Here is a 19,186-nt window from a genome sequence, read left to right on the forward strand (position 1 = left end):
TCGACACAGACTTTCTAAACAAAATCATGAATTTTATTTGGATAAAGATGGTCACAAAAATAATGATGATGAGTATACAGGGTCAGGGTCAGGTCAAGATCAAGGTCAAGGACACTTAGTATCTAGATGCAAGCATCTTTCACGCGCGAGTCAAAAGCTAATGAACCCATTTTAACAATGCAAGTTTGATGAGCAAGTGATGAACAAATTCGATGGGCGGATGAAAATGCTTTCGAAATACTATGTGACTATAACGCATTTTTGGAATTGGATTTGGAAATTCCAACCCAGTTGAATCCTTATTCTGGAAATGAAACACATTGAAAGACTCGTCGATCACTTTGGTTGAAATGTTGCATTTTTAATAATGTTTGGCGGATGAAATGTCAGGGGTCATATTTCATGTAAATTATGTTTGGGAACGATGGGAATCCAATTTGCATCAAACATACACCAAGTCCCATCAACCTGAATCCATAATCTAAGTTTGATTGAAATACAACAAACTTGGAGAGGTCCTTTCTAGAAAAACAATGACGTGAGGTAGAGAGATTAGTGGAAGCCTAACTTTTTAAACGATATTAAATACGTAAAAGGTACTTGGAAGTCTAGGAAGACAGAATTCATGTCAAAGAGAGTAAGAATATGTCGACTGGTTTATGGGCTATGACGGTTGCAGACAACTACATCCCATGTGAAGATATGAAGTTAATTCTGGAGTTCTGTAACTCTGTCCAAAATGGAATCGATGATAGAAAACCCACAAAATCACACCTGGAACTATGAATCAATCTACTTACCAGACTGCATGAGACCATGCTCTGCGGGTTTTGAAGGAACATTTGTTTATTTTTAATGAAGACGTAACTTTGATATATAAAGGGCAATAACTCGGTCAATTCACATACAGAACGGCATCTAATTATGTCGCAAAGGTTGCAGAACTATGATGACAGACCGATACGAAAAGGTGATTATTATAGTGATCCGACATCACGATACGTGTATAACACTGTTATAAAAGACGTTGATTGGTGATTACTGGGGTAAAAATGTACTGGAACTGAATCTATTATATAGATAATGAAAACTAGCAGAGAAATAGGAGATTCACTACACAAAATACACATTTTCAGATACAGTTAGAAAACTGACAAGATACGAAAGATACTGATTGATGATTACAAGGGTAAAAACATATCGGTGCTGAATCTATTATATTCATGAACAGTACTATGACGGAAATTTATATTGTCACATGCAGTTAGTTAGAAAACTGAAAAAAATACGTACAGTTGTGTTGTTTGGAAAAAAAACGTAGCTTTAAAATAGATTAGAATACAAAGTATGATACAAAAGCAACAAATTTCAACAAAGACTTCGTCAAACTGATAAACAGCAGTCTATATTTTGGTAAGCAGATGAAAACTATAAGGTGAAAAACATTATTAAAAATAGGTACTTATGAAAATAAATTGTTAAAATGCCAGAGCGATCCATCATTTTCTTGGAGGACAATCATTTTAAATGATGTAGTACTAGTCAGTTTGAAAAACGAAAAATAAAATTATCGATTTACGGTCAATTTACATAGTAAGAGTAAGCATGGAGCTGATGTACAAATACAAATACATCAGACTACAAAACAAACACCTTGATAGAATAAAGTTAATAATGACTGATGCTGATTCTTTACGTATTCTCTTTGAGGCTGAAAACTTGTATAGTGACATGAAAGATAGCACCAGATTGTTTATGTTAAGTTATGTACGTTCTTTTTAGCTCAAGGTTTGAGTTTACACTGATGTTTCTCTGTGTAAACCATATATCAAAATATTCACAAATCTATGATGGGCATAATGGCCTTTTATTGCTTTAGAAGTTCCATTTGTCGTCTAGTCTTTATGTATCAACCGTTTTAAACATGTGAGAAAAATAGTGGGTAAGAGACATTCTGCTTCAGCCTGTTATACATAAACATGTAGACAATACATTGTCTGATGCAGGTTCTAAATGTAGTTGTGATCCATATATATATATATATATATATATATATATATATATATATATATATATATATATATATATATATATATATATATATATACGATTTGCACGGTCGTGTTTTGTATTGCATGGCGTGAAGTACCAATATTCGGTTTGAAAAAGCTAACTAATAACTCATGCAAATATGTATCAAGAAACAACAAAACATACGGGTTTCAAGTGTTAATTTCGAGAGATGTGGACTTTAGGTGAGTAGAGAAAGATTATTGTACTTTCGCGTTATTGAATCTTTCAGTAGAAAATAACTGTTTTCACGAAGTCCTTGAAATAGAGAAAACATTGAAAATCAAGCCAAATGAATGCAGATGTTTGATTCTCTCTCTCTCTCTCTCTCTCTCTCTCTCTCTTATATACATACATACATACAACTCAAGCTATAAAAGAAGGAAGTTTTCCAAATAGCATTAGGGTTTTCAATTCCTTCTGGACCATTCCAATGCCCTAGTGGTTAGAGCGTCCGCCTAGGATGCGAGAGGTCACGGGTTCGAGCCCTGGCCGAGTCATTCCAAAGACTTATACAAATGGTACAAACAGCTGCTTCGCTAGGCGCTCAGCATTAAGAGGTTAGTGTTAGGACTGGTTTTCCTGGTGTCAGGATAATGTGACTGTGTGGGACATCATGCTACATGTTTGCGGCATGATGCCCCAGTACTAGGCATCACTATAAACTACCACACTGCAGACATCGTAGCGATATAACTGCAGAATTGTTAAAGCTAACTTAAAAATCCAACACACACACACACACACACACACACAGACACACACTTAGTTAATTAAACTATTTATTTAATTTTACTAAACCTGTTGGTTTTGTTTTTTGTTTTTTCTATTACTTTAAGACGATAGAGTCGCAACAATATATACACCCAATTACATTTTCCTGATTACAGGCCGACGAGTCCTACCACTAACTGCGAAAACAACCCGTGCTCCTTCACCTACCCCGGGCCTCCCTTTCATGTTCATCCTCCTCCAACAACTAAAAGAACAAAAGCCGCTACTGCAACTACTACACTACTGACAAATAACTACAACAACTATCAATACTACTATTAGAACAACCTATGTGTCTGCTGTTGCTACTATTAGCAACAACAATTAATACTACTACTACTAAAAATAATAATAATAGTACTACTACAATTACCACTTATTATAAATATGACTAACATAATATTTTAGTCATGCTTCTCCACTTCCTACATGTGTATTTACACAATGAACATCATTCTCTACTAGAAGTAACATGTATCTACAAATACTACTGCTTATACCACCACGACCACAAACACCGACCTGGCTTAACTCGAAACCTTCCTGTATATACAATAGTTAATAGTAAAAAAATAAATCCTTACCGTACTTCACATGAAATATTGAGCACTGTATTTGCCTGGAATTCGAGACATCTTCCGATGACTCGAGATCTGAGTTCAGCACTGGCGTTGCTTCCTGTGATACACGGCTCAGCAGCGATCACACTGGTGATCAGAAAGAGCTGAAAATACTTCGTGAGCCACATATTGTTGTGCAGAGTTTATGGGACCTATGAGTAGTTTATATGAAGTCAATTCACAAACAGAACATATGTATTTTTAGGTGTATACATGTGTAAAGACTCGACGTCCAGTCACAAAGGAAGTGCAGCATACTTAACCTCTGAGCAGGCCGGTCTTGCATAAATGGGCAATCTATTCATTTTTGTTTCCTTTGTTTCCTCTATATCCGGAAGAAAATTACCCCAGAATGGCAACAATTATGGGGTACACCGTGCACAGGTAGACACCTAACAAAAAGCGAAATAACGTTACTATGAAATAAAATACCTGATCGTGAAGAGCCCAGACGAGGAGACTATAACAAATAGAATTAGAACATGTTTAGACGTAATTGCGGGATTCGCTGTTGTTCATGTAATACAGAAAGGGACAGCAAGTACAATTTGCCCCCACTGCAAGGTTCAGGAAACATTCGATGATGTGCTATGAATTAGTCCCTATAACGGCTAGGAAAGGGCAGAATAACACACAACAGAATAACATCGGAGAACGAAGCACACGATCAGAGTTACTGGATGTAAAAACAAACAAAAAAATACCCAGGGAGGACACGCAATAACGTAATATATTTTATAATTTGAGTAGGAAAAAGAGGACAAATTCAAAATGAGGGAAGAAAACAATAAAACACGGGCCCCGAAGGAGAGATATCTGGTAATACGAGGCCCGCCATGGCAAAAAACTAGTCCGAAGACGCGATACCCCCACCCCACAGGTCTTGCTATGTCAATGATATAGACAGAGGGCCACACGAGCAGGTGGAAAGATTATACACAATCGCACAAAAAAAAACCCCGAACAGCATAAAGACAATAAAATGAACTTCAACACTATTACTCCAGCCCGTCTTGACTGAATGTGTGTGTGTGTGTGTGTGTGTGTGTGTGTGTGTGATTTGGATATTTAACGTAGCTTTAGAAACTTTTCAGTTATACCGCTACGATATCTGCAGTGTGGCAGTTTATAGTGATGTATAGCATTGGGGCATCATGCCGCTGACATGTAACATGATGTCCCACCCAATCACATTATCCTGATAACAGGCCGACCAGTCCTAACACTAACCTCTTAATGCTGAGCGCCTAGCGAGGCAGTTGTTAGTACCATGTTTATAAGTCTTTGGTATGACTCGGTCCGGTTTCGAACCCACGAACTCCCGCATCTGAGATGGACGCTATAACCCTTAGACCACTGGAGCAGAAATAAAGAAAATGAGGAAAATAAGAAACAGAAGACAAGAGACCAACGAGGCAGAAAATAACGAAGACACGGTGAAGGAAAAAGATAGAGAAAACCACTATATAAGAAGAATATAGGAGATAACAAATAAAGAAGACAAATATACGTCTAGAAAGACAACATCAACGAAGAAGAGCCTGATAATCCACCCTAAAACAGGAAAGAAATTGCCACGCCCCAAACCTAAAATCAACACCCAAATACAAAATCAAGAACAATTTTCACAACTAGAATTTACAGTATAGCACACAAAATATAGAACCCACAAAAGCATGCAAATCAATATCCTACACAGTATAGCATCAACTACTAAAACATGAGTCCAAACAACCAAATACCACTCCCACCCAAAATATATTTAGCATATTACAACACTATTATCAAATAGAGCTTTCATTCTGACCAAAGAAAGCCCTTTTCAACTCTTCAAAAGAAAACTGGTGGCCCTGGAAAGACAAACCGGTGGCTCTGGAAAGACAAAGTGGTGGCCCTGGAAAGACAAACCAGATTGGCATGGTGCTAGTGACACCAGCTAACGGGGACGCGAAAACCAACTTAAGATCAGAAAAATTGTACTGCTAACATGAGCCAACTTCATTGATATCTTTTCGGTAAACAACAAATGTACAAAAAGAAAGAAAACGACCTAATACGAAAATTCACACCTCAGGAGTATTTGATCCGGTAAAGTAACTACTGTATTTTTCGACCTTAGGATAGGAAACGCCCGTAAAAGTAGAAGAACAAAATAAGCATAAATTTAACATACCTTAACAAAATGACAACCAAGAGGCAGACTGAGTCACACAGAAGGATATACAAAAGAAGATGAGGTGTTCAAACCTGGGCAACGGAGGAGGAGGAATCCGTGGGCTTCCCGTCTCTTCCAAAGGCTGGATGGATGTTGGTCCTGTTGGCGTCCTTTCTTCCCGTGGCTTGTTTAGGAAGAATTAATGATATTAATAACCGCAAAATCAAACAGTTTGGAAACGTATGCAAATTAAAGGGTTGTGCATGACGACAAGACAAGAAACGACAGTAATCCAAAGTATTCAAGGTACCCTTTTTCAAACAGAGCGAGTAGTTCTGTTGATATAAAGATTCTTTCTACCAGCTCTGTATTGAATAAGGCTGATAAAACATATATTGCATAATACAGTAGGTACATGAAGAGAGCAGGAGGTCACAAGGTGCATTTCTTTGACCTTTTGGGCGTAACTCCCATCTATGCACAACGAATAAAATAAATCAGTTCGATTCTCAATTAAAAGTATTGCTCTATCATTCTGTTATTGTTTATATAACATGTATAACTAACGCTAAATGTGTGCATGCAGTCACAGTGACAACTGCCCTACAACTGTAAGACCCACAATTATGTACATGTAGTCACCTACCTTACTGCTGTATATAAATACGAAAATACAATTACGTAAGAGGCTACTTCCTCATCCACTAGATGTTCATAGATGTGTACAAGAACACGTATGTACCTTACAACTGAAACACGCAAAACTGCTTGGATCTTACTGCTACCTTAAATGGACTTGATATAAAGCTACATCTGTAGCATTTAAAAATGAAACACGATATACTGCTATGTATATTTAAATGTGAGTTTAACTTTTGTCCATGATTGTAAGGTATACATAATGTAAACAGCATGTTTTCATAGCTTAATTTTTGTACTTTAATGCGTTGTAAAGAAGATGTTTACATGACAGTTGAGTTCAGAACATTTTAGGCCCAGTATTTTTCCATTAGAACGAGTCATGTTCTATTAGGTTGTAGGTCAAATAAAAGTTGAGGATAAATAAGGATTTGGTGAACAAAACATTCGTTCTTGTTTCTCATCAATCTTTCTGAATCCAGTACTCGGAATTTACAGTTATATTGTAATGTGAGAGGAAATATTTATTTAAACCATTCGTAGGAATTTCGAAAGTGCTGCTGGACTTTGAATTAATACATTACTTTTGACTTTTAGCGAGCCATTCAAAGACATTCTGAATTGCAGCAGTATGGTATATCAGGAAATTCAATACTACTTTAATTTATTCGGAATATTCTGTACATTTGGACTTGTCATAGGATGTTTCAGATTATATTTAATTTACAAAACTGTAAGTGTCTCTTGAATTTGTCACTTAAGATTACTTAAATTGTTGGTTTCGAGTCTGGCTATAACATAATTTTAGACCTTGAGAATTATCACAGAATAACAGTGCAGAGAAAACAAATTCATACGTTTACATTTCGAAAGACTCTTTTACTTTATTTAAATCTCCGTAATAGGTTGACAGCTGAGTCGGGGAACACCATCTGATGATCACCCTTACAATTTATAGTTTCTGGTCATCAGTATAATCTAGGGACAACACTGATCATGCACAGAAAAAGAAAAGAAAATACATGCATGCACACACAGAAACAAGCACACGTGCATATATCACGTGATCCCATTACACACAAATTAGAGAGATGGACACAATTATAGAGCATCTAGGTGAAATAGACTTATGTTTACCATCACGTAGGACCCAAATAAATACAAGAATCTGATGCTTTCACATACATGTATGGTAAGGCCTTCACATAGAGCACAATAAAATACAATCCAGGATATATTCTATGGTCCACAGTCACCCGTGTGAATTTAATTGTACATAATTTACAATGTTCGCATCCGTTTTACTGTAGTGAAGGCCTACCTTTTACTTAATCTTTTCCAATGTACTTGAATTCCATCCACTGATCCATCTATTATTTTGTCGGTAAAGTACTCCTCTTGTGTTTGACGATGTGTTGTTGTTTACAAGCGCTTATGTGAGAGATTTTTAAGGAAGGCTTTATCTGCCATCTTGACGTTTATTGACGGCTCCTTTGTAACACGCTCTGTATTAGTCACTAGACTTGGTATTGGGTCAGTGTCAGAGGTGCAATAGCCTACACTCATCACTGAACATGGTATTTGGTTAGTACCTGAAGCACAATGGTGTAGAATCATCAATGGACTTAGTATATGGTACGTGCCAGAGGTGCAATGGCCTAGAATCATCACTGGTCATGGTATTGGGCTAGTGCCAAAGGTGCAATGGCCTAGAATCATCACTGGACGCGGTATTGGGTTAGTACATGAATGGTCTAGAATCATCAATGGACTTTGTATATGGTAAGTGTCAGAGGTGCAGTGGCCTAGAATCATCACTGGACATGGTATTGGGTTATTGCCAGAAGTACAATGGCCTGGTATCTTCGATTCAATGACATGGTATTGGGTTAGTTCCAGAGGTGCAATGGCATAGAAACATAACTGAACTGGGAACTGGGTTAATGCCGGAGGTACAATGGCCTAGAATCATAACTGGACTGGGTATTGGGTTAATGCCAGAGGTACAATGGCCTAGAATCATAACTGGACTGGGTATTGGGTTAATGCCAGACGTGCAATGGCCTAAAAACATAACTGGACTGGGTATTGGGTTAGTGCCAGAGGTGCAATGGCCTATAATCATAACTGGACTGGGTATAGGGTTAATGCCAGAGGTGCAATGGCGTAGAATCATAACTGGACTGGGTATTGGGTTAATGCCAGACGTGCAATGGCCTAGACTCATGACTGGACTGGGTATTGGGTTAATGACAGAGGTGCAATGGCCTAGAATCATAACTGGACTGGGTATTGCGTTAATGCCAGAGGTGCAATGGCCTAGAATCATAACTGGACTGGGTATTGGGTTAATGCCAGAGGTGCAATGGCCTAGAAACATAACTGGACTGGGTATTGGGTTAGTGCTAGAGGTGCAAAGGCCTAGAATCATAACTGGACTGGGTATAGGGTTAATGCCAGAGGTGCAATGGCGTAGAATCAACACTGGACTGGGTATTGGGTTAATGCCAGACGTGCAATGGCCTAGAATCATGACTGGACTGGGTATTGGGTTAATGACAGAGGTGCAATGGCCTAGAATCATAACTGGACTGGGTATTGGGACAATGCCAGAGGTGCAATGGCCTAAAGACATCAAATCAGAATAGCATGGTCGCATACGAACAGATTCTTGAAAATACGTCTCTGATTTAGTTCACTTCACCTATTAGAGATGAAAGTAGTTTAGACGCCTGGTACCCAAGCACATCAAAGTTCACGGTCTTTAAAGGTTCCCGTTCGGACTCGAACAATTTGTGACATTAAACTATTGATATATGTAGCTTTCTATATCCTATACTGCTTTCGTTGGACAGTTTCTTACAGATATACGACATGATACCATATTGTTTGATATGGTATGAAGTTAGTGCATATCGCTTACCTGTAATTACTGATAGGGACCAAATCAAGCAATGAATATGAATGTATGATGCAATCTAGGTATGTAATGTATGAATGAAGTGCATAACTAATATCTTAAAGTACTAAGAGGGACCAAAAAGTATTGAACAAGTATAACTAACCCTTACTATGTTCATGCGATCACGGTGACAACTGCCCTACAGCTTAACTCCCTTGACTATGGACATGTAGCCACCTACCTTACTGCTGTATAAAAACACGAACATACCATTGTGTAACAGGCAACTTCTCAATTACTAGATTTTCATAGAGGTACACCCGAACAATATAAAGGTACACCTGGTGCAGTTTTACTTGATTTATCGCATACCGAAAGGTACTGATAACGATAAATCAAACATTTATCGAGCAAGTTAGGCGTCTATGGTATGAATTTAGTGTATATCACATACATGTAAGTACTGATAGGCTGTGCATATCAAACGGCTACTTATGCATGGTATATATTTGGTGTATATCTGATACCTGTAGGTACTGATAGTGACCAGAATACACGGCTAACATGTATATATGCAACAGCAACTTTGTCATGATTGTAGTGTACATCTCGTGTCAATAAGTATTGACAAGGAACAAAAGAAAACAATTAATACGAGACTTCGATATGAAACATTTAATTTGTTTAAAGTTTGACTAGTGAAAGCTTGCGCTTATCATCTATCTACCCATTCCCATTTTCAATGTTTTAAACGTAACTATTTACATCATATACGTATATGATATACATTTTTTTTTCTATAACTTTGTCAACACTAAAGACAAGGAGGCACGCAAGTTTACAAAATATACATTTTTCATATTCTCTATTTTGAGAACAATTCATAATGTTTATTTGCAAATTATTGTATCTTTCTATTTTCTTGTTATATTCTTTCAATTAATATGGATGACAGTGCTTAGTATATGTCAGATTATAACCTCGCATCTTATTCATTATGTTGATATCTCTCTTTGCCATCTTAGTGTATCATGACAATAAAAGTCAATATTCCTCAGATATCGTGTATGATGCAGATCAGACATTTGTCGGATTACAACTAATTATATTTTCTAACCTTGTTAAATATAGATCAAACTATGTTTGTAGCATTTGCAGTTAAACGTTACGAAAAATTAGAAAGTTTTTAGATGATAATACCTGCGGTAGTATTGCGAAAAGAAAAATACTTACCCTCTTTAAGCTGCAATGGCAAATAATTACTACAGATGAGGATCAGAATCCAAATGGAAAAGGAAAATCATTGACTACTTTGTTTTTGTTTTAGTGCAATAACATTATTGAAACATTTAGCACTAGAGTAAAATTTGCGATGCAAATGAGAACTTCTAAGTTAAGTGGGTTCTATATTTTGTGTGCTATACTGTAAGTTAACAATCTCAAAATAGAACTTGACCTAGTTGTTTGAGGCTATGCCTAACGTGAAATTTGATTTAAATCAGAAATTTCTTCCAAACTTGGCTGAGTTTAGTTAAAGTTCATGTTGCAACGAAATATCATTAACAGGTCTTATTGTATCCTCTACACAATATGGATGACGTGCTAATTACACTATCCGTCTCAAAGTTTGTGTTGAATGGAACTTACATGTGTTTCCCCTGCAGAATATGACATAGGTATTACAATATTAAATATCAGTATCAAAGTTCACTGGAAGCAATATCAAAGATTGCAATTACACTAATATTCAGTTCAGATATTACAAATATATTATTTAAAAAAGTGAGTGATATGTTACCCCTTCAGAGCGTTAAACATTTATTGTAAACACTAATTACACTTTTCTAAATAAAAGAAATTACTAAACAAGTCAGTGTGCATACATTGTGAACATGACAGTGTATCAGTGACATACAAGCATACTACTTTATTAATGATAAAATTAAAATGTTTCTCCTCAAATGGGTGTGTTTCACGAAATATACCATTGTCATACGAATCTATGGTCTTAAACTCAGGAGCAGAAAGAATTGAAACCGACAAGGTTTGTAAAATTCGAAAATTAATTTATTTCCCTAGATTACAACGTGAAAATTCATAAGAATCGCATTTAACCTTAAATGTTATATCACAAGTCCAAAGATACAGAGTTTTCCGAACGAATTCCTAAAATCTTGAGTGTAATGATATACTATTATTCTTGATGTAACACATTGTTTTAATCCAGAATGTATTTGAATGAATATATATATATATATATATATATATATATATATATATATATATATATATATATATATATATATATATATGTCTCCTGACCTACACCGCATAGCATTTTTTGGTAAACTTAACTAACTTGCAAAAAAAGTCAGGCTTCTAGAACTTTCAAAGTTCGCAAGAAACGGTTAGACCTTAGGCCCGTATTGAAGAAAACATTTTTAAAGAAACGTAAATGGTCAAGTAGTCGAGAACTCTACCCTCAAATACGGACACAGGTCAAGCACATAATCTAAATTAAACATACAAAACTCAACGAATAGTTAGATATTTTTGTTCAATATATACTTCATAGGAAGTCGAATGTTGTTCAACTAATTTACATCACATGTTTCATGTCAGAAATTACTACTGAACCATGGCTGTGGGCAATAATTCTATGAAGGCTTGAAGTTTAATTGATGCATGTTATAACAGTAAGTGTTCGCATTAATCTGAGCATACAAACATGCAATATGCAAATGTTGTTCATATTGGTATTCATAAGAAGGCAAGTTAATAGGCAGTTTCCCAACAGATGGAGCTAATCAAGCTCATCATCAAGGAAAGAATCATCATACATAAGTAATTTAGCACCTAACACAAAAGCCGAGAGAAAACCAGAACCTCAAACGTTAAAGCATATAGATACTCCTTTGAAATGCAAATGGAATGTTGACCAAAAGGGACAAGTGAATCTTGAGCGAGTGATAATGGAATCCAAAGATTAACGATAAAAGAAAGTAAAAATGAAAACAGACCGAATTATTTGCGTCATATGCGAAGCGTTGATGAGTTAAAAATAAAATTATCAATAATATGCGATGAACGATAAACAAAAGGCAATAATCCATAAGATTTAAACAGGCATCAATAATCAATAAACGATGAATGACATATGATGAAAGAGAAACCATAGACGATAAGCAAAACAATATATCCTTTGAGAGACGGAGAAAATGGCAATGATATCGGCACATTAAACGAAAATACAGTAGCCTTCACACAATCATGTGCTTCTTTCATCCTTCATAAGTTAAATAACTCTGAGGCAACGTTGCGAAAACAACTCATATTTGCATAATCTTAATTGGTCTCCAAGCTCAAATCTAAATAAAATGTACAAGGAACACTTATTTTCAATCAGGATACCAGTTTACACAGCAAATGCAGTCATACATGGATAACATGTTACGCTTTTACAACGTTGTACAGATGTTGGTATAAACATACAAATCTGAGGGGTAACCAACCAATTAATGTTTTTTCTCAAAAGAAATAACGGACTGAAGATTGCAGCTTATGTCGGAACAGTATTTGTCATCTTGCAGGTGTATTCGAGGATGCCCGATTGCAAAATTCGCCCTTGTTTTAAGCAGGAATCCGTCATACAGGCTGCCCTTTCTATGTCCGAAAAGAATTTACAGGAACTGAAGATAAGAAGATTTCTTCTTCTTCACTGCTGAGTATTGCAAATCATATCTGATATTCTTTAGCAATAAGATGTTTTTTCAAATTAACCATGGTGGTGGCCATATTGGATGTAAGATCGGTACCATTTTCACTGGAACAAAGTCAATATCATTAGACAATGCAAATATGATCATTCACTCAGCCATATTGGGTGTCTTAGCGGCACAATTTGATCTACGAACAGCTAGGTATTAGTAAAATATTTTGTTGAAAGCTCACTATCATATGACTTTGCCGTTGAAGAGAATTAGTAAAAACAAGATTTTCAAGAAATTTTCGTGACTGTCACCATTGATGTTAAAGCATGAAATTTTCACAGTGAACCAAGTAGATCGTGAGATAAATATGCGTTGCGTATCTTTGTGTAAAGCTTTATAGAAATGCTCAAAATAGTTTGTGTTTAAAAAATGGAAAGGCAACAGACGGTAGACAACACGCCATAATTCATACCCTCGTAACCACGATGTATTCTTATGCCGAAACCAGATAATACTTTTCGCATGGCTACTGATTATAGAAAAGTGAACAGTGTCACCAAAATAATCATTTTCAACAGATAAAGTCGATGTCTGAATTGACAAAATTAGTTATGTAAAATATGTCAAACGTTTATCAAGGATTCTGGAAAACTCCACTCGCGAAAAGAACGAAGGGAATTGAGACATTTCTCACTCCAGATGGACTTTATCAAAGTCAATTGATGCTATTTTGTATTAAATGTTTGCCTTCAACTTTCCAACCTATAACGAACATGTTAAGACCCGGTATAGATAATTTGGATGTACATCGAAACATCCAAAGATCATTTGGAAATCATTCGAAAGTTCTTTAACCGACACAGTGATGCAAATGTGACAATTAATATAGGTGAAATAGAGATTTGCCGTGCCTGTTGTACATCTTTAGACATGTGAGACATTGTCAAGTTAATTCTACAGACATTAAGGCTTAGGCTGTTCCTAATTTACTAGTGCTTATCGGTAAGAATCAACTGGTACAGTGTTAAGGTATAACTAGATATTATCAAAATTTGTGCTCAAATTGTTCATAATTGCTGACGCCTGACCAATGTTTTAAGTAAGAATATCAAGTTGCATTGGTCTGACAAACAGGGTTCACCAGTTCTTCAGCCCCAGTTTTCAGTTAATCATCTAAATAAATGGTGATGCATACGACGTACGGGTTGGTGGAATATTCATTCAGGAAGACAAAACTAGTGTGGATCGTCCTATTTTTCTAAATAAAACTAAACAAGCTCCATAGATATTATTCTACAATCGAGAAGGAATATTTGGATATTATATTGGCGTTGGAACAACTTGAAGTATGTTTGTTCACTCCTCCGCCAATTGTTGTATTCAGCGATCACAACGTCTTAATTTCATTAACAAAACAGAAACAAGAATAGGAAATGGTTGAGATGGACTTTATTGTGATACGTATAAAACACTGATATTAAGCATACCAAGAAAAAAGATTGCAGACGCACTTTCACGTGCGGGGAATTACTGTATTGTTTTATTTTGAACATATGTTGTATTAATTATAACCATTATAGTTGGAGTAAACACGTGATTGTTGCCTGTTTACCTTAGAGGATATAGAGAAATGTTTTTGTTAGGGTTTGAGTTCAAGTCATGGCTTTCCCCTAAGAAAACCATTTGACCTAATTTCTGAATGCTTAGTTGCTAAAGACCTTATTAACAAGCGGGAAATGTCCAGAAATAAACAAGTGACTATCATTCTGGTTCTGAAATTGCGTCCTTGTTTTTTATTTTTATATAGAAGGGGTGTTTACATGAGAATTAGTTATTTATAGCTTGACATCTGAAAAAGAATCAGTTGTTTTAGCTGTGTTCATTTATTGTTTGAACGGATGTATTTATTTATTTTAATTATTCAATGGAATTACAATTTAATCGTAAACTTCAGGACTCATAACTATTTTGGAATTAATGTGAATTAATTTAAAGATGCTTTAGATTATATCGTTGTGATATGTTAAGACTGTTAGCACATCAAACCATTCCAGACTATTGGCACATCAGCACAATAGATTGAATTTCATTCGGAATACCACTGAAACTCATCTAGAAAACTCGATTCTTTTGGAATTATGACATCTTTAAGGACTATATATATGTGTGTGTACAGAGAGAGAGAGAGAGAGAGAGAGAGAGAGAGAGAGAACGAAACCAATCCTGGGTTACAATGGAAGGAGGCTTGATATTATTTATTGAGAAAGCGTTTTATTATACAATAGAGATCTTTCTAATTTCTCATCTACTGAGACTAGAACTAGTGTCGTTGACCTAAAAGGTGTCGATGTGATGATAATCGTTTGATGTACAACAATAATATAACCCAATAATGTTCTTGTCACACTTTACTTGTCACACTTTGCTATAATTCCAAATTAATGTTCCGGTCCAAGAATAGTATTTACGAGTACCCTGCATTTCAAGTGAATACTAATTTGAATAAATAATTCCACTCAAATTAAAACCTGTTCTCAACAAATAGATTGATTTTGCTTCAAGATGCTAAGGCAAAAATGAGTACGTTTTAGTTCAAAAAGATTATATAGCCCTCCACCTGACCGAGGATGCAATTATAATTTTCTAAAAAGACTCCGTTCTAAATAGAAACTTTCATTCTAGAAGATTCTGCATCCTTCAACTCAGATTCAGGTAAACATGTTTACATTAATACTGCTCAGAATATTTAACCAACGCCCATATATAATATCTATCTATCTGTGCCATCCCTGGATTCTATATCCGAATTCTTGATAATGGTAGGCAGAATTGAACTTTAATGCGAATAATACTGTCATAGAGGTTAGATAATTTTTCATTCGTACTCTACGGAGATTCGAACCCTAATCCGCTGCTGAACGACACCCATCGCCTTGTTTGCACACACCAGTCAATATTCCATCACTACTAAGCAAACATCACCAAACGTGATGCACCTAAATTGGTGTTATATGCATTTGTGTGTAGCAGACAAACTCGCACGATGACCTAGTAATTAATTCTCATCTATCTACGCAGTCATTCCGGATTCCTGTGAAAGTAATCAATTTATATAGGATTAATTATAGAGAATTATAAATATACACCATACGGAATGGAAAGTGCTATCCCTGGATTCTATAGGAAAATGCTTGATCACAGTAGGCAGAATTCATATTAAAAACAAAAATACTATCATTACAGGAGGTTACAGAATTTTTAATTTGTACTCTCTCTCTCTCTCTCTTCAGCATAACTTTTAGTAAGGATTGTTGAAATTCATCCTAATTTATCATGCATTCTTATATCGATTAGTTCTTAAAAAATCAGGTGAATTACAAGTCAGCATTTTATTGTGAATATCGTTTACGGGTTTGATTACCTGCATTATAAATCACCAGCATGGAGAATTAGGGTTTAATACTGATTAATAAACGTTTGTCTCTTCCTGGGTTGGTAATTTCATCATCTTTGTTCTCCGTTTAAGACCATGGCGAGTGAATATTTTACAAAGTTATTCTGCCTAGGCAATGTAGGGAGAATTTCAACAGAACGTCTCTATTTAAAGTCATTGTCTGGCAAATTACAGAATATACGTCTCTTTTCAGTGCCGGATTAAAGCTTTCCAGGGCCTTAAGCACTGAAAACATTTTGCCCCCCACCCCCCGACAAAATGTGAAACTGAAATAAAAAACCATATCGAAAGCGAAAACAGTGGGAAAATACAAGTTTTGCCATCAATCTAATCAAACTACGCGTACAGGCAAATCGAAATGGTCACAAATAATTCATTCGATTTTATCAACAACAATTATATTGAATGTTTTCTGGTACCGCATTGGGCTGGTGCTTAAGCACGTACTTACGGTGTTTCATGAGTGATCCGGCACTGGCTCTTTCCGACACAACTCTTTCTATCAGATCTTGTATGTATCGATTTCAGTTATTAAAGTCAATCAAACAATTTGTTTCCATTAAGGAAATGACATCACAATGTCGGACAAAAATGTCATTATCTATAAAGTGTATATATCAGATTTGTGTGGCCAACCTATTTTTGATGGTCGCCAAATATTTGTACATTACATCGTCATTAACTGTATCTCACATATCCAATGAGTAATATTAACGGTTGTTAAAAGTTGTTTTTTTTTTCTTTTGTTTTGCCTTTCTTTCGTTCAATTTTAAATGCTTTCATTTACTAACAGAGAGGATATAAAATAAGTGTGTCTTAAATAAACTATTAAGCCAGCTGAAACGTGAAATAAATCCGAAATAATAGTTCTTTCGACCTACAATTTTTCCATGCAAATACCTGTCCTATAAAATGTTGCCCAATTACTCTAAAAACTTTACATTTAATGTAAAAATGAAACAACATTTACAATGTTTTAAAGCATTGATATTTATCTTTTAGTTTAATTAACCGCAAAGAAATACAAGCAAAGTCAATGCTTGGAAAGAATTGTTTTAAAACGCAAAACTGAATTTAACATTTGAACAACTATTTAGCTGGCTAGCTACCAAGCTAGTGTAGTACCTTTTTACAGGACTAATCATATTCTCCAGCATTCCTTTGACTGTAATTTGCATTTGGCGGACAAGAAGACCTTGAACCCATTAGAAATCCCTGTAACATAATCGATATATTATTTGCATTAGGAAATCCAGAAGACCTTTAACATCAAGGAGAAGTCCCTGTACATTTATCAACGGATTATTTGCATCAGGAAGGCAACGAAGATCTTTGACAATCCAGTAGGAGTCCCAATCACATAATAGCTACATCATTTGCATTAGGCAGGCCAGAAGATCTTTAACAATTAAGGAGATCTCCCTGTAAATTTATCAACAGATCATTCGCACCAGGAAGGCCAGAAGGCCTTCGACAATCCAATCAATTTATAAACCGATCATCTGCATTAGGCAGGACAGAGTACCTCTGACATCAATAGGAGTCCCTGTAAATGTATCAACATATCATTTGCATTAGGCAGGTCACAAGGCCCTTCGCAATCCAGTAAAATAATAAACATATATTGTTAGATCCGCGAGACCGTCGTCCAGATTCGAATGATGATCATTATTATTGACGTTATCGTAGTTATCATCATTATTATCATCATGACTTTTTGCTTCTGTACTTGATGCAGCCGCTCATGATTTGTTGCTGTTTTCAATTATTGAATGTAGAAAGCACGTTGCTTGATTGATAGTTCTATTTAGCGTCTCACTCTGAGTGTTGTACGGATCAAATTCAGACTTCTCTGCAAGCGTTAGTTAGAGAATTTGACCTCAATGAGTGAATTCGTAATTTCTGTTTATTTCTGTAAAGCTACTATGTGTTTAAACACAAATAAAACAATACTTGACACGAACTATTGAAAATTAAATCGGTTATAATAGCCCAAGTTTTACAATGAAAAAGATAACACTTTCCCCTGCAAAACCCATCAAAGAAAATGCAACGTTTGTAATTTGAATATTTTAATATATGTTCATTTCGGACGGAACGATCTAAGCCAGTAAACAATTAGAATCCATTAAATAAATACAGCTTGGATTAATTTTATTGTAGGGTAATATTTTCAAAATTTGAGTATATGTACCAGTAATATAGCTCTCTGAACCTTTTTCCAGGTACAATAAAAGGATGTTCCAGATATAGAAAATAATATTTTCCAGGATTCTGTTTAATGTCTATATTAAACTGTAAAATAAAGTGATCGTAACTATTGGTGGTCTCTAAAGCCAAAGAGAGCTAGATGAAGAAACGAACAGTTTAATGACAAAGCTCAAATTCATTCCTGTAAAATAATAGTACCCTCCCTTCTCTTGCACAACAAATTCTTACTTGTCCATTTCAACTGGCAAAGACAAAGTAAAATATACACTTAAAAACGAAAAGACAAACTGCATATTTAACTAATTACGATAGGTACAATAAAATTAGGTTTTCACAATAATATTTATTTTCAGTCAGTAGCGATCTTACCGTTTTTCTCAGATCGGATCAGATTTTACAAAGGTGGTTTGCAAAGACCTTTAAATCAGCATCTCTGATGTCGGCAAAAACTGAAGGACTACAAACGAAACAATATTATGTAACAATGAAAAATATATTAATCTGATAACGATGTATATTAAGTATACCTAAAAGCATGCGGTAAAAAGCTAAACCTTCTTGGCAAAACCAATTAACGAACAAATTTGCGATTTTTTGAATAAGATGGTGTAGATAGATTCAAAGGCACACAGCTCAAAACTGCTTTGATAG

General features: G+C 35.5%; 1 protein-coding gene across 2 annotated transcripts in view; it reads right to left on the bottom strand.

Annotated features, from left to right (window-relative positions):
- The window catches only part of LOC149799192 (ADP-ribosyl cyclase/cyclic ADP-ribose hydrolase-like), a 45,155-nt gene extending 35,698 nt beyond the window's left edge, over positions 1-9,457 (bottom strand). Inside the window, exons 1-2 of one of the 2 annotated variants that reach the window (XM_089958448.1) lie at positions 9,402-9,457; positions 5,712-5,803 (exon numbers count right to left, since the gene is read on the bottom strand). In XM_089958448.1, coding sequence (XP_089814574.1) covers positions 5,712-5,803; positions 9,402-9,428 — 119 coding nt within the window. In that variant the 5' untranslated portion in view covers positions 9,429-9,457. Of the gene's footprint in view, positions 1-3,428; positions 3,857-5,711; positions 6,020-9,401 lie in introns of those variants that run through there. The other variant, XM_089958447.1, reaches the window with a different exon arrangement.
- Between the last annotated feature and the right edge of the window lie 9,729 nt (positions 9,458-19,186).

Source organism: Sinohyriopsis cumingii, chromosome 5 (genome assembly GCF_028554795.1).
Source record: "Sinohyriopsis cumingii isolate HCF-2022 chromosome 5, ASM2855479v2, whole genome shotgun sequence".
NCBI lineage: Eukaryota > Metazoa > Mollusca > Bivalvia > Unionida > Unionidae > Sinohyriopsis > Sinohyriopsis cumingii.